Below are 24,574 nucleotides of genomic sequence, written 5' to 3'. Positions count from 1 at the left end.
CTCCTGTTTTGGTGTAACAGCCCTGTTCACCCAACACTGTAGTGGGAGCTGCTGGCTGTGTTCCTTAAATTGGTTAAATAGAGAATTGGAGTGTATAGGATGAGGGCTGTTATGTAATTCCTTGGAGTTTGATTTTGATTAGAATCTTGTAGTTCTTATTTAAGGGACCTTAAAATATATTTGTAGGTCTGTCCTAGTATTTTATTTTATTAGTGACGCCATCTCTGTTGTTGATTTTATTAATAATTATCTAATTATATTGCTCATTTTCTGGAATGTTATCGTCTTTCACCAATTTTTTATTCAGCAGTTTTCTTATTAGTTCCTTGAATATTTGTTGGTTTGGGAAGTTTCTGTGTAGAAATAGGTTTCTATTTTTGGTCTTCAATACTTGCCTCTTCCCATTACCTGTCCTATCTGTGCTTTATAGTTTGTAGTAGGAGCTGTGGGCTGGCATTCCTGCCACCCAGCTCCCAGCTCCCCGCTGCCTGGCTAGCTCATGCCCCAAAATAACGACATACAAACTGTATTCTATTAAACACTGCCTGGCCCATTTCTATTCATGTGTGTAGCACCTTGAGGTGCGCTTACCAGGAGATTCTAGCCTACATCCATCCTGGGTCGGAGCTTCATCGCGTCTGCCCTGGCAATGAGCTGCATGGCTTCTGTCTCTGAGAGGAGCTGCCCTGCATCTGAGCTCACTTCCTCTTCCTCCCAGCATTCTGTTCTGTTTACTCCACCCACCTATGTTCTAACCTAGGAGGGCCAACCATTTTCTTTATTTTTTAACCAATGACCTTCCTCCATCAATAGTTGCTGCTATCTTCATGTTTGTGTTTTTGTTCTTAAAGTGATTGATGTGATTAGTAGATTATCTTTGGACCTTTAAAGCCTTCTAATATATTATTATCACTTTTTCTTAATTAACCTCAGCTTTCAATATGACATAGCCTAGATTTATCTGAGGAAACACCAAATGAGAGTGTGCCTAGATCAGAAAATGTGGTAACCTGGAAGATGGGATTGTTGAGAGTAATGATAGACAGTGGTGGTCAAGGTCAAAAGGTTATAGTGTACAATAGGCTCTATAGGGAACCACAGAGTTGACCTGGCCTATCTGCCCTGAGAGATGTGTGTCAAAAAAATTTTACGTGAATATCCATGGCTCCTTGGACAGAATGTGCTTTCCAGTTCCTGAAACATTGATACATTCCCTCAGGTAGTGAAGCACTCAGGCTAATTTGTGTTTCACTTAGTGGTCACGGAATCATAGAAGTTTAATAGGACAGTTGTTCTTAGACATTAATTTTGTGTACCCTATATGACTTGCAGACTTCATTTTATCATGGCAACTAAACTGTATTTATCCAGGAAATTAACATTATCTTCTGTTTCTGATAAAAAAACAATAAAAAATCTCCATAAAACAGTCATAGCATCCTCTTGCTGTGGTGACTCCAGCTCAAGCCTGAGATTATTCCTCTGGGTCCCATCAGTTGATTGGTAAGTGAGCACAGATACTTAGAAGACTTCATGAAAAATTTAGCGAAAGGTCATTTGTGTGATATTTTTGGCCCCAAATCCTTTGTTTTCTCTCCATGACCCAAGAAAGTGAGTAAGGCACTATTAAAAAAGTAACAGTCTGATTTCTTAGACTAAATATTTCTTCTGTTGGATGGTTATTACTGATGACACATTTGCATCAACAGGAAAAAGGAAACAAGGAGAAAGAGATGAAAAGTGTAGTTGAAATTTTCTCTCCCACCTGCCAATTTTTGAGTAACCACTCAGAGGCTTATATTAATTATAAATATTTGGCCAATGGTTCAGACTATTACTGGCTAGCTTTGCCCTGGTTCCTGGCTTATTTCCTTACATCTTGCTTCTCTGGTAGCTCTTGGTGTCTCCATTATTCTGCAATCTTTCTCTCTGTATCTCTGGTAGATTTTTTTTCTACCTAGCTATATTCTGCACTGCCATATACCAAAAGAGTTTTATTCATTAACCATACAAAGCAACACATATTCACAGAATACAAAATACCCCACATCAGAAAAGTCTTCATTTTTTTGAGAAAAACATCATTAAGTAGTTTCAGATGGCAGTACAATGCTAAAAAGATTCAGGGATTGTCAAGGATTTTAGCTCCATTAAAGGGAGGACCCATGATCTACATTTGAAGCCTAAGAAGGTGTCCCATCCAGCTTAGTCCTTATTTTATGGAAGGAGTACACAAATTAATTCCTTGTCCCAGCAGCAACATCATACAGAGCACCAAATTTGGTCTAGGCTTGGTAGTGCCCATTATGTTTTGGCAGGATAACATATGTTGTACTGATTCTAGAAACCAGAAAGCTATAAAATGTAAAGGTCATGGATTCTTCTTCTGTGATCACTATTTTACCCATGTATGTTTGACAGAGTCAGAGCCCCGGGGAAGAGAATGTGAGAGTTTATTGCATGAAGCTTTTGTGCATTTGAGACCACAGGATATTGAGATACCCAAGCAATGAGACATCTGCCATGGAGAGCTGCATATGTGGAGTAGAACTTGCAAAAGAGTAAAATATATGAGAAGTTACAGGATGTTGTGTGATATTTTGATTATAAAGCTTGCTTGGAGTCAGAGAAAGGAAATAACTATTAGCTGACAAAAAAATTCCATAGAGTTTACAATACTGCGGAAAGATAAGAGACATAAAGTAGCAAGGTAGGGCTGTTAGAGGATATTGACCTTTTGTGGATGGAGGAATGGAAGAGGTTTGAGCCACCAGTGACTGTTCCACTGCTTCTCTTAATCTTTCAGGTTCTTTCCCCTGATATCTGAATCCGTGTATTTTCTTGAAGAAGATTCATTAGTTAACACTTTATCTAGCACCCTAGAAAATATGCTTAATAAATATCAAGGGGTAGTTAAAATACCCAGAGATTGATTACACTGCAGCTTATTTACTTGAAATATTTCAAATGCTAATGAAAAGGAAATGACAGCTACAAGGAAAGTTAAAAGTTATACCCATTCATTTTTATTTAGACAAAGGGGGAAATCTTGTGAAATATTGTTTGAAGTGTTACATTCAGTTATACTGCGGAATATTTGTTTAATGATGCAAGAATATGTTGCATTCTTTTATGTTGCATTTATTTAATTCTATGAAGCTGTGTTACTTTGCCTGCCTAAAATACCTGATTTGTCTAATGAAGATCTGGATGGCCAATAGCTAAGCAGGAGAGGGATATGTAGGGCTTCCATGCAGAGAGAATAAATAGAAGGTGAAAGAGAGAAGAATTGAGGAAGAGGAAGAGGATAGGAGGGCATCCAGGACACAGCTGCACAGCCTGCCATAAAATAAGACGTAAAATATTTATAGTAGAGAAAGATGAAAGATAATAGGTGAAATGCTGATGAGATAATTTAAGAAAAGCTGTATAGAAAGAAATCAAACTCAGCCTGGGTATCCATAGGTAAGAATAAGTCTCTTTTTGATTTATATGGGAACTGGGTGGTGAGCCTCCAAAAGAGCAAGGAAGAAAAAAAAAAAAAACTACAGAATAGAGCATCCATTGGACATGTGCTCTCCAAAATAGTATAGTAGCAACCTGAGGATAGATGTATTCCTAGTTTTCTGAGGAACTACCCTTTTGATTTTCATAGTAACTATAAAAGTAAGTTTGTAAAAGTTATTGTCCATACAAGAACCAAAGTGATGTAATTGAAATGTTCCTCAGCTCACGCCAGTCTAAAATTTAAGAATTTTTCAGTGACGTGAAATTCTTAGGCCTGCTCATATCTAAATACCCAAGTTTTCAGGCCCGTAAACCCCTGCTACTCCAGATCCAGGGAATTTGACAACCTCTTCCCCTGTATGTCACTTGTATATACATGGAAGGCATTCTCTCTCACACAAAGAAAGATATACAAAATGTGGGGATGGAATTGTTTTCAAAAGTTCTTGTGACTCATAAAGCAATAAGAGCAAAACACTTTGCTTTAGGTGTACAATATAAATTATGTACTTTTTTTTCTTTAAAAGTCTGCTATCTTGCTTTAGGCTTGGAAAAGTTTTTATTTCCTCACTCCACTGCAGACTTATAGGCAATCATCTGTCACAGGAAACAAAATGATGCCTAAGTGATCTTAACAAATATTTTTTATTAAATATAAGTGAATGACATTCTTTTAGTAATCAAAACTGTTTTGTACAAAGATAAAGCATCAAAAATCTTCCAGTGACTCTCTCCAGTTTTGGTGGAACAGCTCTTCTTGTCCAACCCATTTTCTGTTATCGGAAAAAGTCACAATGTAGTGCACAGAAAAGGTCCCAACTAGTGTTTTCTTCTGGTTTAATTTTTATTAGAATCTTGTTGTTCTTATTTTAGTGACCATATATTTATAGGTCTGTCTTTGTGTTTTGTTTTGCCAGTGGTGTTATCTATGTTGCTGGTTTTGTTATCAATCTATGTTTTATTATCATTAAGTTTATTGTTGTTTCTCTAAAAAAAATATGTATCTTCACCATTTTTATCCAGAAAATTTACTATTATGATGTTATGAGTTCCTTGTGCATTTGTTGGCTTTGGAAGTTTCTGTGGAAAGACAGTTCTAGTTTTCTCTTCTTGATCTTAGAGGCTCGCTTCTCCTCATTGCTTGGTATATCTATGTTATCCTGTTGTTGCTATCTTCATGTTTGTGTTTTTGTTGCTTAAGAGGTTGATATGGTTAACATGTTGGTTTAGTGTTTTTAAAAACCTTCTCATATTTTATGGTCTCTGTCAATATGATGTAGCCTAGAGTAATTTGAGGGAGCATCAATTGAGGCTTTGACCCAATAAGAACTGCTAGTTACTATTTAAAAAAAAAAAATGTGTTGATTGATGATTGGTGTGGGAAGCCTCTTCCATTGACGTTCCAGTTCCCTAAGCAAATAGGCCTGAGGTGGACAAGAGAGCTAGCTGAGTCCGAGACAGTAATTAAGCAAGAGAGAAAGCCAGAAAACAATGTTTCCCTGTGATTTTTTCCTTAAATTTCTAGCTTGAGTTTTTATCCTAAGCTCCCAGTTGTGGGATGTGATCTGGTAGTATCAGTCAAATAAATTTGTTCACTACCTGAGATGCTTTTGGATAGAGAATTTAATCACAGCAATAAACAAGCAAATTGGGTCAAAATATAGTTCACCATAAGTGATTTTGTTGCTGGGTAGAATGTGGGAATGTTTTCTTTTGGAGGAATGTGAAAGATATTAAGACTTTAATTGGCAAAAGCCATAAAAAGCTGCACACAGAGCTTAATTGCCTTTTCATGTAGGGCTAGACATATTAGAGTGATGAAAATTATTCAGACAGTGGAGCTTGAGGTCATAGTATTTCATTAGGAAATAGAATCCATGAAAAATTCAGCTAGAGTCATTTGTATAAAATTTTGTCCCCTAATCATTCATATTTTCTACATGCCCTGAGAAACTGAGTAAGGCAAAATTAAAAAGTAATTGGCTGATTTTTTGGACAAAATATTGATTCTATTGGGTGTTTATTACTGATGACTAATTCAGGTCCACAGTGGAAAAGAAACAAGTGGTGTAGAAAGAAATGAAATGTCAGTTTTCATAGAGAAAAAGAGACTAGGTAGTTTCAAGTGGTGGTTTCAAATGTGGTCAAGCAGAAGCAGGAAATTTCATTAAGTTTAGCACCATTAAAGAGAAGGCTGTTCTGGTCATTTGAAGCCTAGGAAGGTACTCTAGTGTAAGATCCATCCATCTTAGCCTTCAGTTTCTGGAAGGAATAGACAACTTGATTCCCAATTTGAAGAAGCCACTTCATACAGATCTTTCTGTAACTCTGGTGGTTGTGTCCATCACGACTTAGATGCCACATTTGTGGGGATAACCATGTTGTACTGATTCTGGAAACAGGAAGGACTGAAAATTTATAGGTCATAGATTCTTCCTCTATAGTACCATTTCAGCAATGTTTCACCCATCTGTGTTTGTTAGAGTCAGAAACCAGTGAGGATACTGTGAGATTACATTGCATGAAACTGTAAAGATTAAAAGAGTCTTATATTTTGAGATTATTGGACATTGAGATACCCAAGGTATGAGACATCATCAATGGAAAGCTGGATATGGGGAGTAGAAGTACCAAAGGAGAGACATGTATGAAAATTTTCATAGATAGAACTATCTAAGCCCTTTGAGAATGAAGCCTGTCTGAGACAGATCTCTCGGACTTGTTTGCTTTACTGAGGTTAGTCTAGCTTTGGTCCAATCTTCCATCACTATGTTCACATTTCTTTCTTTATTTTTTAAAATTTATTTTTCTCATAAAATGTATCCCATTTACAGTTTTCTCTCCCTCTACTCCTCTCAGTCTTCTTCAATGCTCCCCTCTCACCAGATTTACTTGTCATGGATTTCCCTTCAGAATTGGGCAAGTATCCCAGGGATAGCAATAAAACCCTGGATAACAAGTAACAATAAGATTTGATATAAACACATTGAGGCAAGGCAAGGGAACCTACTAGGAAAAAAATGGTTCAAAGAATAGGAAATAGAGTCAGAGATATCCCTGCATTCCGACTTTTAAGAGTCACACAATGACACCAAGTTACACAAAGATCACATACCTGTGGAGAACTTGCTGTTGACTCGTGCAGTCTCTGTTTTTGCTGTTTTAGTCACTGTGAGCCCCTATGAGCCTACTTAGTTGATTCATTGGGCTGTGTTACATCCTCTGTCCAATTAGGAAAGTTTTGACTATGAAGTTTGTTGAAAATATTTCATTTGGTCATGAAAATATTTCATTTGGTCATGAAAATATTTCATTTGGTCATGAAAATATTTCATTTGGTCATGAAAATATTTCATTTGGTCATGAGGGGGCCGGCTTGTTGGGTTTTCTGTCCTGCCCAATACCCCACAGCCGGCATATCCCAAAGAAAATTACACAGAGAGTCTAAACTTATAAACTAATTGGCCCATTAGCTTGGTCTTTTTATTAGCTCTTGTAGTTTATATTAACCCATTATTCTTATCTATGCTAGTCACACAGCTCGGTACCTATCTCAGCCAGGCAGGTCACATGTTGCCTCTTTGGTGGTCTGGGCTGGACTCGGAGGAATGGGCTTCCTCCTTCCTAGCATTTTCCTGTACTCATGGCCCCGCCTCTACTTCCTGTCTGGTTGACCCGCCTATACTTCCTGCCTGGCCAATTAGCGTTTATTGAAAACATGATTGACAGAATACAGACCATTCTCCCATACCACTCCCCCCCCCCTTTTTTTTAAACAAAGGAAAATACCCATAGTCCATTTTTTGGGAATGTGGGCATAGTATTACAGGCTACTTCTTGCTGGCTGGGGGTGCTGGTAATCTTTTGGGGACCTAAAGAAAATTTAGAATTATCATCAAGTCCTGACTGGAGTATCCTGTGAGTCTTGATCATCTCAGGCAGCAGTCTTGAATCTGTTCTGGATGTAGAACTTAGACATCTGGGCCATCTGTTCCTACCAGAGATTTTTCAGGTGGTCTTCCTTGATTGAACCTGATTTTTCTTAACTCAGAATGAATCCATAGCCTCTCATTTCCTGTGAAAACAAAAGCAAATCCTCTTCTCCAAAGTAACATACCTTTTGACTTCAATTTTGAAGCCAAGGTATTTTCAAAATACCTATCTTGAATTAATTCAGCAGCATTTATAAGCAAATATATTTTAGCAGCTGTTGCTCCTTCCTCAGCATTCAGACAATTCAAAGAGAGCATAATAGCATACAGTATCAAGATTCTCTGTGTATTTTCCATCTCTATGCAGCTTTACTTAACCTCCAATGGTGCGGGAGAATTGTCTGTATTCTGTCAATCATGTTTTCAATAAACGCTAATTGGCCAGGCAGGAAGTATAGGCGGGTCAACCAGACAGGAAGTAGAGACGGGGCCATGAGAACAGGAAAATGCTAGGAAGGAGGAAGCCCATTCCTCCGAGTCCGGCCCAGACCACCAAAGAGGCAACATGTAACCTGCCTGGCTGAGAAAGGTACCGAGCTGTGTGACTAGCATAGATAAGAATAATGGGTTAATATAAACTACAAGAGCTAATAAAAAGACCAAGCTAATGGGCCAATTAGTTTATAAGTAATGTAGACTCTCTGTGTAATTTTCTTTGGGACATGCCAGCTGTGGAGTATTGGGCAGGACAGAAACCCCAATAAGCCAGGCCCCTCATGTTACACTGAGATTCTTCTTTAATCTTTATTTTTCTTATGTTTTGACATTTCATAGTGTTCCAGATATCTTGGATATTAAGATTCAGGAAATTTCTAGATTTAGTATTTTCCATGATCAATAAATGTATTTCTCCTATCATACCTTCAAAGCCTGAAATTCTGTTTCATGTCTTATATTATTTTGTTGAAGCTTGCCACTTTAGGTTCTGTATGTTAACCTAGATTTTCATTTCCAGAAGTCCTTCAGTTTCCATTTAGTTTCACATTGTATGTATGCTTTTATTAGTATTTTACAAGTGTATACATATTTTTGACATTTATTTCAGACTCGTAGTCTCAATTAATACTTATGAAATGTTTTTCTATATAATTACATGAACTTTAAACATTTTTCATGCATTTTTTATTAGATTTTCAAAAAATACCAGTCCAAGTTCCCACTCCCTCTATTCTCCTATTCCTTCCATACACCTTCCCACCACACCCCCCATCCAATCTTCAGAGAGGGTAAGACACAATGCTTTGTTTAACGTCCAAGGCCCTTCCTACTATATCTAGGCTGAGGAAGGTATACATCCAAAGAGAATAGGATCCCCTTTTTCAGAATGGGAATGTATACTGTGCAATTATATGTTGAAAATCACTCATTTATTTCTTGATTTTACAAGATGTGAAAGTCAAAAGATTGTCTTGAGTGTCAGAAGGGACATTGGACATTTGTTTTGTTTGGGTTGTTGTATATTATGAGAATCATTGAACTTAGACAAAATGCATTTTCATTTTTTCTTTATTTTTTGTATTTATTCTTCTCTCATATACAGTACATCCTGGCTGCAGTGTACCCTTCTTGCACTGCTTCCTGTTCACCCACAACAAATCTACATTCCCCCAGATCCACTGCTACTGTTTTCCTTCAGAAAAGAGCAGGATTTCCAGGGATATCAGCCAAACACATCATATCAAGGTACAATAAGACCAGCACAAGCTCTTATATCAAGGCTGTACAAGACAATGCAATAGGAGTAAAAAGGTGCCAAGAACAGGAAGTAGAGTCACAGACAATTAGGACAACCACAAACACCTTAAGCTTAAAAAAAATAGCATGTGTACAAAGGACCTGGCACAGAGACTTGAAGGCTGATGATTACCACTTAAGTTTCTCTGACCCCTTTGAGCCCTGCTTAGTTGATTTGTGGGCCAAGATTTTCCTCAACCCCTCCGGATCCTACAATTCTAAACCCCTCCTTCAAAAGCATTTCTATAGCTCAAGCTAATTTTTGGGTAGGGATCTGTGCATGTTCTTCCATGAGCTGCTGAAAGAAGCCTCTCTGACAAATATTGGATTAAGTGCCAATCTATGATTATAGCAAAAAATAGGTGGAACCATTCATTGATTTTTTTCTTCTTTAGCTTTATTTGTTTCTACTATAGTTCTCTGAGTCATTCAAATTCTCATTCCTAGCAATTTAGGCAGTGTCAGGTGTGCACTTATTCTCAAGTTTGGGCTTCAAATTGGACCAGTTATTGGTTGCCTACTATAGCAGTTCCGAGCCACCATTTACCCTGTATATATTGCAGTCTAGATATGTGTGTCACATGTTTTATGGCTGGCTTGGTGACCGAGTCCCACTGGGAAATTTATTGGGTTACAGAAGATGGCTTGTTTAGCCTCTGTAATCTTGACCACTACCAACCCTAACTAGGGTTATAGGTTCTAAGATATTTTCACTGCACTAATTCTTCATCCCCTGCTAAAAGCTCTTCTGTACCTGTCATCTCTCTCTCTGTCTTCTCCCGCTCTCTGTTTCTCCATTCACCTGACTCTAACTGTTCCCATTCCCACTGACTCTCAGTGCATCACAAAATCTATTATAGTTTCTCTTCCCAGGGAGTTCCCTTCATTTCCCCCAGAGCTGTTCTCATTGCTAAGCCTCTGTGTATCTATACCTTCTATTCAGATTAACTGTGATTACTATGATTGTACTTTGCTTAACTGCTAACTTACACTTATAAGTATATAACATGTTTGTCTATGTGCTTCTGGGTTTCCTCGCTCAAGAAAATAAAGAACTTAAGGAATGAGACAATGACAAACCATATAATCCAAGTATAAATGTGTACACTGCTAAACAGAATTCTCAGTAGATGTATCTAAAGTGGATGAGGAACAATAGAAGAAATGTTCACCATCATTAGCCATCATGGAAATACATATCAAAACTACTGTGAGATTTCATCTTAATCATGTCCAAATGATTAAGTACATAACACCAATGAAAACTAATGCTGTAAAGAAGATGAGCAAGGGGATACATTGCTTTTGCAAGTGTACACTTATACAGCCACCATGGAAATCAATATTCAATCTTCAGGAAATTGAGTCAGTCTATCTCCAAATCCACTTATACCACTCTTGGATATGTATCCAAACAATACTTCCAGAAGGACACTTTCTCAAATATGTTCACAGTGACTTTATTCATAATAGCCAGAAACTGTTATATCTCTGAGAGCTTTTGTTGATTGATGATCCATGTGGAAAGGTTCCTCCATTGAGGGTGGTATTATCCCTAAAAAGTGGGCTTGAACTACAAATGGAAAATATTTTCACATGAGACAGTGACTAGGCAAGAGATAGAGCCAGGAAACAATTATTGCCCATGGGTTTTGCCTTTAATTCTTATGTTTCTTTCTTAAGTTCCCAAAATGATGGAGTATTTGATACAATCAGTCAAAGAGACCTATTCATTGCCTGGGCTGCTTCTGGTTATCAGATTTAATCAGTACAGCAAAAACACAGTTATACCAAAAGTGAAACACCAAAAGGGATTTGTTTTTCTATGCAGAACCTGGAAGGTTTTTTTTGTAAGAATGTCAAAGATATCATGACTTTAGGTGGCAAAAAACCATAGAAAGTTGTACATAAATTTAAAAGACTGTTTCTGTAGGACTAGGAAGATGGAAATGTTAAGAGTAATAGCAAAAAGTGCAGATTGAGATCATAGGATTTCCATCCAAAATAGACACCATAAAAAATTATACTCGAGGTCATTTGTGTGATTATTGAGCCCAAAATCTTTCTTATTCTGCCTATGCCCTTGAAATTTAGTACAGGAGAATTAAAAATAATAGGCTAATTCCTTAAATAGAATAATGAATCTGCTGAATGGTTATTACCAATGACTCATTCAGGTCGACAATAAAAAGAAAGTAACAAGTGAGGCAGAAATAAATGAAAATGAAAAGGTAGTTTCATATCATTCAGTAAATTGCTGAAACAGGTGGCAATTTTCAAGGAGTTTATCACCACTATAGAAAAGGTTCTTCCTGTGGAATGGAAACTTTTCAAGGTGCCCTAAGGGTAGGACTCCATCCACATAAATCTTCAATTTATGGAAGGAGTAAATGATATGGGAGTACCCTTGGTGTGCTGTGAATACTATTAATGAATAAAGAAGCTGCCTTAGCCTGTTGATAGGGAAGAACTTAGGAAGATTGGGAGGACTGGACTGAATGCTGGGAGAAAGAAGGGCAGAGTCAGAGAGACATCATGCTTCTGATGCTGCCAGAGGTAGACGTGCTGAAACTTTGCTGGTAGGCCATGACCCCATGGTGATATGCAGATTAATAGAAATGGGTTAAATAAATAAAATTTAGCCAATAAGAAGATAGAGGTAATGGGCCAAGCAGTGACTTAAATAATACAGTTTTTGTGTGATTATTTCAATTCTGCATAGGTGGGATGAACAAGCGGCTCCTCCTTGCAACAAGTTAGGAAAGTGTTTTTTATTCCCAGGAAGCAGCTTCCTAAAAATCTGTTGTACCTGTGATCCAAGCATGTTAGGTATGTGGGTTAATAAGTCAAACTTATGGATTTCTGTGAGTTGCAGGACAGCCTGGATTATAAGAGCTAGTTTCCAGGAAAGGCTCCAAAGCTACTGAGAAACCTTCACTTGAAAAACAGTACAACAACAACAAAAGAAAAAGAAGTCTAACTTTGCAGTATTACCCATCATGTGCTGGTCTTGCAAACAAGAAATAGTAAAAATTAATGTAATGAGTTCTTAGTCTGTGATTACAGCTCAGCAGTGTTTCTGGCATCTATGCTTGGCATAATCAGAATCCCAGGGAAGAGACTGAGAGTTCATTCCATGGAACTGTGAGGCTGAAGCCTGGTGTTGATTTTTTCTCTCTCTCTCTTTCTTTATGCTTGTGGGGGCATACCATGAAGCTTCCAAATAAATGACACACATGAAGATTTATTTTTTTTTATAAATTCCTGGCCTTATCTTGGCTTGTTTCTAGCCAGTTTTTCTTAAATTATCCCATCTACATTTTGCTTCTGGAATTTTATCTTTCTCTACTCTGCATGTCTTTCTTTACTTCTTACTCTGTGGCTTGTTGTGTAATTAGGTAGCTGACTCCTGGTACCCTCTCTTTTTTTGTTCCTTGTTCCTTTTTTCCTTCTCTTTGCCTTCCAGACCCTCTTATCCTTCCTGCCAAGATATTTGTTGTTCTGCTTTTTATTAAGCCAATTAGGTATTTTAGACAGGCAAAGTATCACAGCTTTACAGAGTTAAACAAATCTGATACATCTTTGCATCATTGAAACACATGTTCCACAACATAAAAAAAAATGCATCATGCAATAATATTCCACAGACTTTCTCCCCTTTTGTCTAAATCAAAATGAAATATTCTAACTTTAACTTACTAAAACTATGTATGATAAAAGCAGTTACCAAGTAAGAATTACATTTAGAATATTCAGTCCATTTATATTTACAAATTACAGAGAAAACACTCCATTGTCCATGCCATATTAGTGACTCCAAACTTTGATACTTAACTTACTTTCTAGCATAGGGTTGAGAAACTCTAATTATTTAGTCTTTAACTTCATCCAAGACCTGATATGGAATTAATATTCCCTAACAACAGAGACACTGAGCTGCCTGGACAGTCTCCCAAAGTTTTTTTTTTTTTTTTCAACATTGAGCCATCCATTTACAGCATACAGGAAGGCTTTTCTCTAAAGTAGAAAATTTGAAGGACTATTCTGCCCTGTATTCGCAAAGCTCATCAGTCACTTTCCTTTGTGTCCTGCAGAATGTCTGGCAGACTCTTCTGTGAAACAGGAATCCCAAAGCACTCTTCTGGCTTGCTTGTTTTGAAAATGTTCATCAATCACTTTCCTGTTGCTGCTGCATGTAAAATCTGCACAGCACACTGTTGATCAACCAAAGGTAGTAGCAGGTTTTTTTCACCCAGTGATTAGCCTTACCAGAATGAAAGCAACACCAATGGAGTTTCTTCAATACCCATCATTTCTTAAGCAAGTAAGTGCTATATTCTGTACATCTTTTAAGTGTTTGAAAACCATTTGTCTATCTGGATATATCTCTGTAGGACCTTGAAAAAATACCTAACATCAACATATTTGATTGTTATAAGTGGCTATCTACTAACCTGAGTTTCCTGATTATCCTAAATAGTTTATAATAATAGCTTTCAAAAATTAGAACTTTATCTTACACTTTTAAATGATTTGCATAAATACAATACCTTAAAGAATAGAAATATGTATATGTATATATATATTCACTGTAACAAAAATAACTTAAATATTTATCAGAATACTATATTTCCCTAAATGATAACAAGCATCTATAGTCCACCAAATAACTAAAAGCCTACCATATTTCATCTGCTGGAAATGTGAGTGTCATGTTCTCTAGATTACTTCTTGCTGAATATGGGTGAAGACATCTGTAGGTTCCCTGAGAAAATTTGAGATAATGTTTAAGTCCTGGGAAGAACAGCTATAATCTTTGCTGATTGTCATCACTTGTCAAGATTTAGGAGGTCTTCCCTGATCAAACCTGATCAATGTCATTCCTTAAGAAATCCACAGCATTTGTCTGCTGTGGAAACAAAAGCAAAATCTCTTTTAAAAAATATTTTTATTTTCATTTAACAGATATGTTTGACTTCTAAAGTTAAGATAACTTGACAATAAAAGAGCAAATAACCTCACAAAGATGGGGTACACACCTAAACAGAAACTTTCAGCAGATGAATCTCAAAGGGCTGAGTAACACATAAGTAAATTCTCAGCATGCTTAGTTATCATAGAAATACAAATCAAAACAGCTGTGAGATTCAATCTTACACCTGTCAGAATGGCCAAGAACAAAAACACTGATGACAGCTTATGCTGGAGTGGATATGGGGTAAGGACAACACTCTTCCACTGGTGGCCTTGTAAACTTGTACAACTGCTTTGGAAATCAGTATGGTGATTTCTCAGAAAATTAGGAAGCAGTCTACCACAGGATCCAGTAATACCCCTGTTGGGTATATACCCAAATGACATTCAATTATACCACAAGCACATGTGCTCAACTATGTTCATAGCAGCATTATTTGTAATAACCAGAACCTGAAAACAACCTATGGTGTGGGAAGTCCTTTTGTAAATGTGTTGCTTTTGTTGGTTAGTGAATACAGAAGCTGACTTTGCCAGTGGCTTAACAGAATAGAGCTAGGCAGGAAAACTAAACTAAATGCTGGGAGAAAATACAGTGGAATCAGAAAGACGCCATGGAGCTGCCAGAGGAGAAAGATTCTAACCAACAGACCCAACCTTGCTCATGCTAGAGTTAATTTAAGAGATAAGAGTGAGCTAAAAATACACCTAAGCTATTGGCCAAATAGTATTGTAAATAATATGTTTTCTGAGTGTTTATTTTGGTACTGAACAGCTGGGAACCAACTATATGCCACCAACAACATACCTAGATGGTCCTAAACTGAAGAATAGATAAAAGAAAATATGATACATTTACACAATGGAGTACTACACATAGGTAAAAAATAATGACATCTTGAAATTTGCAGGCAAATGGCAGATCTAGAAAAAAACATATTGAGTGAGGTAACCCAGACCCAGAAAGACAAATACAATATGTAAGCACTCATAAGTGGCTTTTAGTCAAAAAGCAAGAAAAAAAAAAACCAAAGAAACAAAGAAACAAAAAACTAGACCCCAGAGAAGCTAGACAACAGAAGATTCTAAGAAAGACATACATGAATCTACATAGGAGGGTAAAAAAGAAAAGAACTTCTGAGTAAATCAGGAGTGTGGGGGTCACAGAAAAGGGAAGAAGAAGAGAGAGGAAGAAGGGTGGAAAGTGGAGAAAAATCATAAACCTCAATAAAATCAATAGTAAAAAGATAGCCCAAATTACCTAAATTGGTTCAATTTTACAGTGCTGTTTATCATCTCATGTCCTCAACCAGCTGTCTCTTGCCTCAGAATCAACATAATATTATACACAATCCTGACTTCCTGTTTATCTTTACATGCCTTTTTAAATTCTATTACTGTTAATGTCTTTTTACTATTTTTTCTTTTTTTTTATTCTTTTTTAATTAAAATTTCCACCTGTGCCCGTTTCCCATTTCCCTCCCCCTCCTCCCAAATATTGCCCCTCCCCCCACTCCCCTTTCCCTATAACCCACTCCTCTTCTCCTCCCACCACTCCATTCCCCCTCCCTCTCGATACTGAAGAGCAGTACAAATTCCCTGCCCTGCGGGAAGACCAAGGTCCTCCCACTTCTATCTAGGTCCAGGAAGGTGATTGCCCAAACAGGCTGAGCCCCCACATAGCCAGTTCATGTATTAGGATCGAAACCTAGTGCCATTGTCCTTGGCTTCTCATCAGCCTTCATTGTCCGCCATGCTCAGAGAGTCCAGTTTCAACCCATGCTTATTCAGTCCCAGTCCAGCTGGCCTTGGTGGGCTCCCAATAAATCAGTTCCAATGTCACAGTGGGTGGGTGCACCCCTCGTGGTCCTGACTTCCTTGCTCATGTTCTCCCTCCTTCTGCTCCTCCTTTGGACCTTAAGAGCTCAGACCGTTGCTCCAAATTGAGTCTCTGTCTCTATCTCGATCCATCGCCAGATGAAGGTTCTAAGGTGATATGTAAGATACTCATCAGTATAGGATAGAATCATTTCAGGTTCCCTCTCCTCAGTTGCCCAAGGTACCAGCTGGGGACATCTCCCTGGACACCTGCAAGCCCCTCTAGAGTCAAGTCTCTTGCCAACGCTAAGATGGTTCCCTTAGTTAGGATGTATACTTCGCTGCTCCCGTATCTATCCTTCCTATATCCTAACCATCTTAATCCCTCAAACTCCTCCCATCCTCCCCTTCTCACGTTTCTCATCCCATTTCCCCTTAGCCACAAGCCACCTCACCCGCTAGTTCCCAGTTTTTGCCTGGCAATCTTGTCTACTTCCCCTTTCCAGGCAGATGACTATACGATTTTCTCTGGGTTCACTTTCTTATTTAGCTTCTCTAGGATCACAAATTATATGTTCAATGTCCTTTATTTATGGCTAGAAACCAATTATGAGTGAGTACATCTCAAGTTCCTCTCTTTGGGTCAGGGATACCTCACTCAGGATAGTATTTTCTATTTCCATCCATTTGCATGCAAAATTCGAGAAGTCATTGATTTTTACCGCTGAGTAGTACTCTAATATGTATATATTCCACACTTTCTTCATCCATTCCTCCATTGAAGGGCATCTAGGTTGTTTCCAGGTTCTGGCTATTACAAACAATGCTGCTATGAACATAGTTGAACAGATACTTTTGTCATATGATAGGGCGTCTCTTGGGTGTATTCCCAATAGTGGTATTACTGGATCTTGGGGTAGGTTGATCCCAAATTTCCTGAGAAATCACCACACTGATTTCCAAAGTGGTTGCACAACTTTGCATTCCCACCAGCAATAGATCAGTGTGCCCCTTCCTCCACAACCTCTCCAGCAAAGGCTATCATTGGTGTTTTTGATTTTAGCCATTCTGACAGGTGTAAGATGGTATCTCAAAGTTGGTTTAATTTGCAGTTCCCTTATCGCTAAGGAGGTTGAGCATGACCTTAAGTGTCTTTTGGCCATTTGAATTTCTTTTGTTGAGAATTCTCTGTTCAGTTCAGTGCCCCATTTTTAATTGGGTTAATTAGCATTTTAAAGTCTGGTTTCTTGAGTTCTTTATATATTTTGGAGATCAGACCTTTGTCTGTTGCAGGGTTGGTGAAGATCTTCTCCCAGTCAGTGGGTTGCCTTTTTGTCTTAGTGACAGTGTCCTTTGCTTTACAGAAGCTACTCAGTTTCAGGAGGTTCCATTTATTCAATGTTGTCCTTAATGTTTGAGCTGTGGGGATAAACGTAGGAAGTGATCTCCTGTACCCATATGTTGTAGAGTACTTCCCACTTTTTCTTCTATCAGGTTCAGTGTGTTCAGACTGATATTGAGGTCTTTAATCCATTTGGACTTGAGTTTTGTGCATGGCGATAGATATAGATCTATTTTCATTCTTCTACAGGTTGACAACCAGTTCTGCCAGCACCATTTGTTGAAGATGCTCTCTTTTTTCCATCGAATACTTTTAGCTCCTTTATCAAAAATCAGGTGTTCATATGTTTGTGGGTTAAAATCAGGGTCTTCTACTCGGTTCCATTGATCGACTTCTCTGTTTTTATGCCAATACCAAACTGTTTTCAATACTGAAGCTCTGTAATAGAGTTTGAAGTCAGGGATGGTAATGCCTCCAGACGATCCTTTATTATATAAGATTGTTTTGGCTATCCTGGGTTTTTTGTTTTTCCATATAAAGTTGATTAATGTCCTCTCAAGATCTGTGAAGAATTTTGATGGGACCTTGATGGGGATTGCATTGAATATATAAATTGCCCTTGGTAGAATTGCCATTTTTACTATGTTGATCCTCCCAATCCAAGAACAAGGGAGATCCTTCCATTTTCTGGTATCCTCCTCAATTTCTTTCTTCAAAGACTTAAAGTTCTTGTCAAATAGATCCTTCACTTCCTTGGTTAGGGTTACGCCAAGATATTTTATGCTATTTGTGGCTATCGGGAAGGGTGATGCTTCTCTGATTTCCCTCTCTTCTTCCTTATCCTCTGTGTATAGGAGGGCAACTGATTTTTTGGAATTGATCTTGTATCCTGCCACGCTACTAAAGGTGTTTATCAGCTGAAGGAGTTCTTTGCTGGAGTTTTTGGGGTCGCTTATGTACACTATCATATCGTCTGCAAATAATGAAAGTTTAACTTCTTCCTTTCCAATTTGAATCCCTTTGATCCCCTTATGTTGTCTTATTGCTATCGCTAGAATTTCAAGCACTATATTAAAGAGGTATGGAGAGAGTGGACAGCCTTGTCGTGTTCCTGATTTTAGTGGAATAGCTTTGAGTTTCTCTCCATTTAATTTGATGTTAGTTGTCGGCTTGCTATAAATAGCTTTTATTATACTTAGGTACGACCCTTGTATCCCTAATCTCTCTAAGACCTTTATCATAAAGGGATGTTGAATTTTGTCAAATGCTTTTTCAGCATCTAATGAAATGATCATATGGTTTGTTTCTTTCAGTTTATTTATATGATGGATTACATTGATAGATTTTCGTATGTTGAACCAGCCCTGCATGTCTGGGATGAAGCCTACTTGATCATAATGGATAATTTTTCTAATGTGTTCTTGGATTCGGTTTGCCAGTATTTTATTGAGTATCTTTGCGTCGATGTTCATGAGTGAGATTGGCCTGTAGTTTTCTTTCTTGGTTGTATCTTTGTGTGGTTTTGGTATCAAAGAAACTGCAGCTTCATAAAAGGAATTTGGCAATGACTTCTCTGTTTCTATATTGTGAAATACCTTAAGGAGTATAGGTATTAGGTCTTCTTGGAAGTTCTGGTAGAATTCTGCATTGAAGCCGTCTGGACCTGGGCTTTTTTGGTAGGGAGTTTTTTTATAACAACTTCTAATTCTTCGCGACTAACAGGTCTATTTAGGTTGTTCACCTGGTCCTGGTTTAACTTTGGTATATGGTACTTATCTAAAAAAGTGTCCATTTCTTTTACATTTTCCAATTTTGTGGCATACAGGTTTTTGTAGTAAGATCTAATGATTCTCTGAATTTCCTCTGTGTCTGTGGTTATGTCTCCCTTTTTGTTTCTGATCTCGTTAATTTGCGTATTCTCTCTCCACTGTTTGATTAGTTTGGATAGGGGTTTATCAATCTTATTGATTTTCTCCAAGAACCAGCTTTTTGTTTCATTGATTCTTTGGATTGTTTTCTGTGTTTCTATTTTGTTGATTTCAGCCCTCAGTTTGATTATTTCCAGCCTTCTACTTCTCCTAGGTGAGTCTGCTTCTTTTTTTTCCTAGAGCTTTCAGGTGGGCTATTAAGTCTCCAATGTGTGCTTTCTCCGTTTTCTTTAAGTGGGCACTTAATGCTATGAACTTTCCTCTTAGCACTGCTTTCATAGTGTCCCATAGGTTTGAGCATGTTGAGTCTTCGTTTTCATTGAATTCAAGAAAGACTTTAATTTCTTTCTTTATTTCTTCCTTGATCCAGGTGTGGTTCAGTAGTTGACTGTCCAGTTTCCATGAGTTTGTAGGCTTTCTGGAGATAGCATTGTTGTTAGATTCTAACTTTAATCCATGGTAATCTGATAAGACACAGGTGGTTACTGATATTTTTTTGTAACTGTGTAAGTTTGCTTTGTTACCGAGTATGTGGTCTATTTTCGAGAAGGTTCCATGCGCTGCAGAGAAGAAGGTATATTCTTTCCTATTTGAGTGGAATGTTCTATATATGTCTGTTAAGTCCATTTGATTCATTACCTTCCTTAATCCTCTTATTTCTCTGTTAGGTTTCTGTCTGGTTGACCTGTCCATTGATGAGAGAGGAGTGTTGAAATCTCCTACTATTAGTGTGTGTGGTTTGATGACTGCCTTGAGTTTTAGTAATGTTTCTTTTACGTAAGTGGGTGCTTTTATATTAGAGGCATAGATATTCAGGATTGAAACTTCATCCTGATGAATTGTTCCTGTTATGAGTAAAAAATGTCCCTCTCCATCTCTTCTGATTGATATTAGTTTGAAGTCAACTTTGTTAGAAATTAGTGTGGCCAAACCTGCTTGTTTCTTAGGTCCGTTTGCTTGATAAACCTTTTCCCAGCCCTTTACTCTGAGTAGATGTCTGTCTTTGTAATTTAGGTGTGTTTCTTGTAAACAGCACAATGTTGGATCCTGTTTTAGTATCCAGTATTAGCCTGTGCCTCTTTATAGGTGAGTTGAGTCCATTGATATTAAGTGATATTAATGACCAGTGGTTGTTAACTCCGGTCATTTTTCCTTTCTTACTTTCTTTCTTTCTTTCTTTCTTTCTTTCTTTCTTTCTTTCTTTCTTTCTTTTTTTTCTTTTTTTTTATTAATTAATTTATTTAATTATTAAAGATTTCTGCCTCTTCCCCGCCACCACCTCCCATTCCCTCCCCTTCCCCCAATCAAGTCTTCCTTCCTCCTCAGCCCAAAGAGCAAGCAGGTTTCTCTGCCCTGTGAGAGGTCCAAGGACCACCCACCTCCATCCAGGTCTATTAAGGTGAGCATCCAAACTACCTGGGCTCCCACAAAGCCATTACGTGCAATAGGATCAAGAACCCATTGCCATTGTTCTTCAGTTCTCAGTAGTCCTCATTGTCCATTATGTTCAGCGAGACCGGTTTTGTCCCATGCTTTTTCAGTCCCCGGCCAGCTGGCCTTGGTGAGTTCCCGATAGAACATCCCCATTACCTCAGTGTGTGGGTGCACCCCTCGCAGTCCTGAGTTCCTTGCTCGTGCTCACTCTCCTTCTGCTCCTCCTTTGGATCGTGAGACTTCAGTCCAGTGCTCCAATGTTGGTCTCTGTCTCTGTCTTCTTTCATCGCCTGATGAAGGTTAATATTCAGGGGGATGCTTATATGTTTTTCTTTGGGTTCACCTTCTTATTTAGCTTCTCTAGAATCACGAATTATAGTCTCAATGTCCTTTATTTATGGCTAGAAACCAAATATGAGTGAGTACATCCCATGTTCCTCTTTTTGGGTCTGGCTTACCTCACTCAGGATAGTGTTTTCAATTTCCGTCCACTTGTATGCAAAATTCAAGAAGGCATTGTTTTTTACTGCTGAGTAGTACTCTAATATGTATATATTCCATACTTTCTTCATCCATTCTTCCATTGAAGGACATCTAGGTTGTTTCCAGGTTCTGGCTATTACAAACAATGCTGCTATGAACATAGTTGAGCATATACTTTTGTTGTATGTTTGGGCATCTCTTGGGTATATTCCCAATAGTGGTATTGCTGGGTCGAGAGGTAGGTTGAACCCGACTTTCCTGAGAAACCGCCACACTGCTTTCCAAAGTGGTTGCACAAGTTTGCATTCCCACCAGCAATGGATGAGAGTGCCCCTTTCTCCACAACCTTTCCAGCAGAGGCTATCATTGGTGTTTTTGATTTTAGCCATTCTGACCGGTGTAAGATGGTATCTTAATGTTGTCTTGATTTGCATTTCCCTGATTGCTAAGGAAGTTGAGCACGATCTTAAGTGTCTTTTGGCCATTTGAACTTCTTCTGTTGAAAAGTCTCTGTTCAGCTCAGTGCCCCATTTTATAATTGGATTGATTAACCTTTTACGGTCTAATTTCTTGAGTTCTTTGTATATTTTGGATATCAGACCTTTGTCAGTTGCGGCGTTGGTGAAGATCTTCTCCCAGTCAGTGGGTTGCCTTTCTGTCTTAGTGACAGTGTCCTTTGCTTTACAGAAGCTTCTCAGTCTCAGGAGGTCCCATTTATTCAATGATGTCCTTAGTGTTTGTGCTGCTGGGGTTATACGTAGGAAGTGTTCTCCTGTGCCCATGTGTTGTAGAGTACTTCCCACTTTCTCTTCTATCAGGTTCAGTGTGTTTGGACTGATATTGAGGTCTTTAATCCATTTGGACTTGAGTTTTGTGCATGGTGATAGATATGGATCTATTTTCATTCTTCTACAGATTGATTTCCAGTTTTGCCAGCACAATTTGCTGAAGATGCTCTCTTTTTTCCATTGTATACTTTTAGCTCCTTTATCGAAAATCAGGTGTTCATAGTTTGTGGGCTAAAGTCAGGGTCTTCTATTCTATTCCATTGGTCGACTTCTCTGTTTTTATGCCAGTACCAAGCCGTTTTCAGTACTGTAGCTCTGTAATAGAGTTCGCAGTCAGGGATGGTAATGCCTCCAGACGATCCTTTATTGTATAAGATTGTTTTGGCTATCCTGGGTTTTTTGTTTTTCCATATAAAGTTGATTATTGTCTTCTCGAGATCTGTGAAGAATTTTGATGGGATTTTAATGGGGATTGCGTTGAATCTATAGATTGCTTTTGGTAGAATTGCCATTTTTACTATGTTGATCCTCCCAATCCAAGAGCAAGGGAGGTCCTTCCATTTTCTGGTGTCCTCTTCAATTTCTTTCTTCAAAGACTTAAAGTTCTTTTTTTTTTTTTTTTTTGGTTTTTTTTTTTTTTTTTTTTTTTTTGGTTTTTTCGAGACAGGGTTTCTCTGTGGTTTTGGAGCCTGTCCTGGAACTAGCTCTTGTAGACCAGGCTGGTCTCGAACTCACAGAGATCCGCCTGCCTCTGCCTCCCGAGTGCTGGGATTAAAGGCGTGCGCCACCATCGCCCGGCTAAGACTTAAAGTTCTTGCCAAATAGATCTTTCACTTCCTTGGTCAGAGTTACCCCAAGGTATTTTATGCTATTTGTGGCTCTTTGTTTCTTTGTTTCTTTCTTTCTTTCTTTGTTTCTTTCTTTCTTTCTTTCTTTCTTTCTTTTCGTAGTACGGTTTGTGTGTTTCCCTTCTTCAAGTTGTGCTGCTGAAGGTTCATTAGATGTCTGAGTTATTGTGGGCATTGTTGGACTCCTTGGGTTGTGATTTTCCTTCTATTACTTTCTGTAAGGCTGGATTTGTGGCTACGTATTGTTTAAATTTGTTTTTATCCTGGAAAATTTTGTTTTCTCCATTTATAGTGAACGAAAGCTTGGCTGGGTATAGTAGTCTGGGCTTGCATCCATGGTCTCTTAGTTTCTGCAGTACATCTATCCAGGACCTTCTGGCTTTCATGGTTTCCATAGAGAAGTCAGGTGTAAGTCTGATAGGTTTACCTTTATGGGTAACTTGACCTTTTTCCTTTGCTGCTCTTAATATTCTTTCTTTATTCTGTATGTTTTGTGTTTTGATTATTATATGACGAGGAGATTTTTTTTTTTTTTGATCCAGTCGATTCAGTGTTCTGTATGCTTTTTGGACCTTCAAAGGAATATCTTTCTTAAGGTTGGGAAAGTTTTCTTCTATAATTTTATTAAATATATTTTCTGGACCATTGAGTTGTACTTCTTCTCCTTCTTCTATCCCTATTATTCTTAGGTTTGGTCTTTTTATTGTGTCCCAGATTTCCTGAATATTTTATGATGAGAATTTGTTGGTTTTGATGTTTTCTTTGATCAGTGTGTTTATTTTCTCTATGGTATCTTCAGTGTCTGAGATTCTTCTATTTCCTGTAATCTGTTGGTAGTACTTGTCTCTGTAGTTCCTGTTCATTTATCCAGATTTTCCATCTCCATCCTTCCCTCGGTTTGTGTTTTCTTTATTACTTCCACTTCATTCTTCAAGTCTTGAACCGTTTCCCTTACCTGTTTGATTACTTTTTCTTGTTTCTCTTGGTTTTCTTGGGTATCTTTGAGAGATTTATTCATTTCCTCTACCTTTTTGTTTGTAATCTCTAATTGAATATGGCAGTTTTTCACCTCCTGTTGAAGGTCCTCTATTATTTTCATATAATTCACTTTTGGGTCGAATTCTTCTAATTCTTCTGGAATAGGGTGTACAATTCTTCTTATTTCGGGATTCCTGGATTCTGGTGATGTCACATTGCCTTTCAGGCTGTTGGAGGAATTCTTGCATTGGCGCCTGCCCATCTTTTCCTTCAAATGTAGCCAGGAGAGGCCTGGTGTCTTGGTCCAGTCTTTGCTGTGACTAACTCTCTGGGTGTATCTCCTCAGTGTAGGGGCAGGAACCGTTCACTTCCAGATGGACTCCTCAACATCAAAACATGAATGTCTGGTAGTCCAATGACCCGCGGACAAAAGAGCAAATGCAGGGGGTAGGTCGGGGTCGAATAGAACACAGGTGACCCTGCAGCACAGGCTGGAGGTGCCTGTGCTCCCTTTCGGGGTTGTTGAGCCCTGCCCGGTAGGCAGGCACTCACTGCTCTGGGTGGGTAGCCTTAGTGTAGGAGCAGGAAGCTGTTCCTCAGCAAAAGACCTTACAGACAAGGCAGGCTTGGGGGGAGGGGGGGTGCGTGTGTAGGAAAGAAAGCCCTGCAGCAGTTACTATTTTTTCAAAGCTATTTTGTGACGGCGTAAATGAATGCAGACAGATTATAAAAATATATACCGCTTTAA

General features: G+C 38.2%; 1 protein-coding gene across 1 annotated transcript in view; it reads left to right on the top strand.

The window, feature by feature from the left end:
* Positions 1-24,574, top strand: part of LOC130876594 (zinc finger protein 431-like) — a 50,484-nt gene that overhangs the window by 5,751 nt on the left and 20,159 nt on the right. The window contains exon 2 of the mRNA XM_057773213.1: positions 13,328-13,557. Within this exon, the coding sequence (XP_057629196.1) occupies positions 13,507-13,557 (51 nt within the window). The 5' untranslated portion in view covers positions 13,328-13,506. The remainder of the gene's footprint in view (positions 1-13,327; positions 13,558-24,574) is intronic.

Source organism: Chionomys nivalis, chromosome 1 (assembly GCF_950005125.1).
Source record: "Chionomys nivalis chromosome 1, mChiNiv1.1, whole genome shotgun sequence".
NCBI classification, from domain to species: domain Eukaryota; kingdom Metazoa; phylum Chordata; class Mammalia; order Rodentia; family Cricetidae; genus Chionomys; species Chionomys nivalis.
This window is presented reverse-complemented; position numbering and strand designations above follow the sequence as displayed.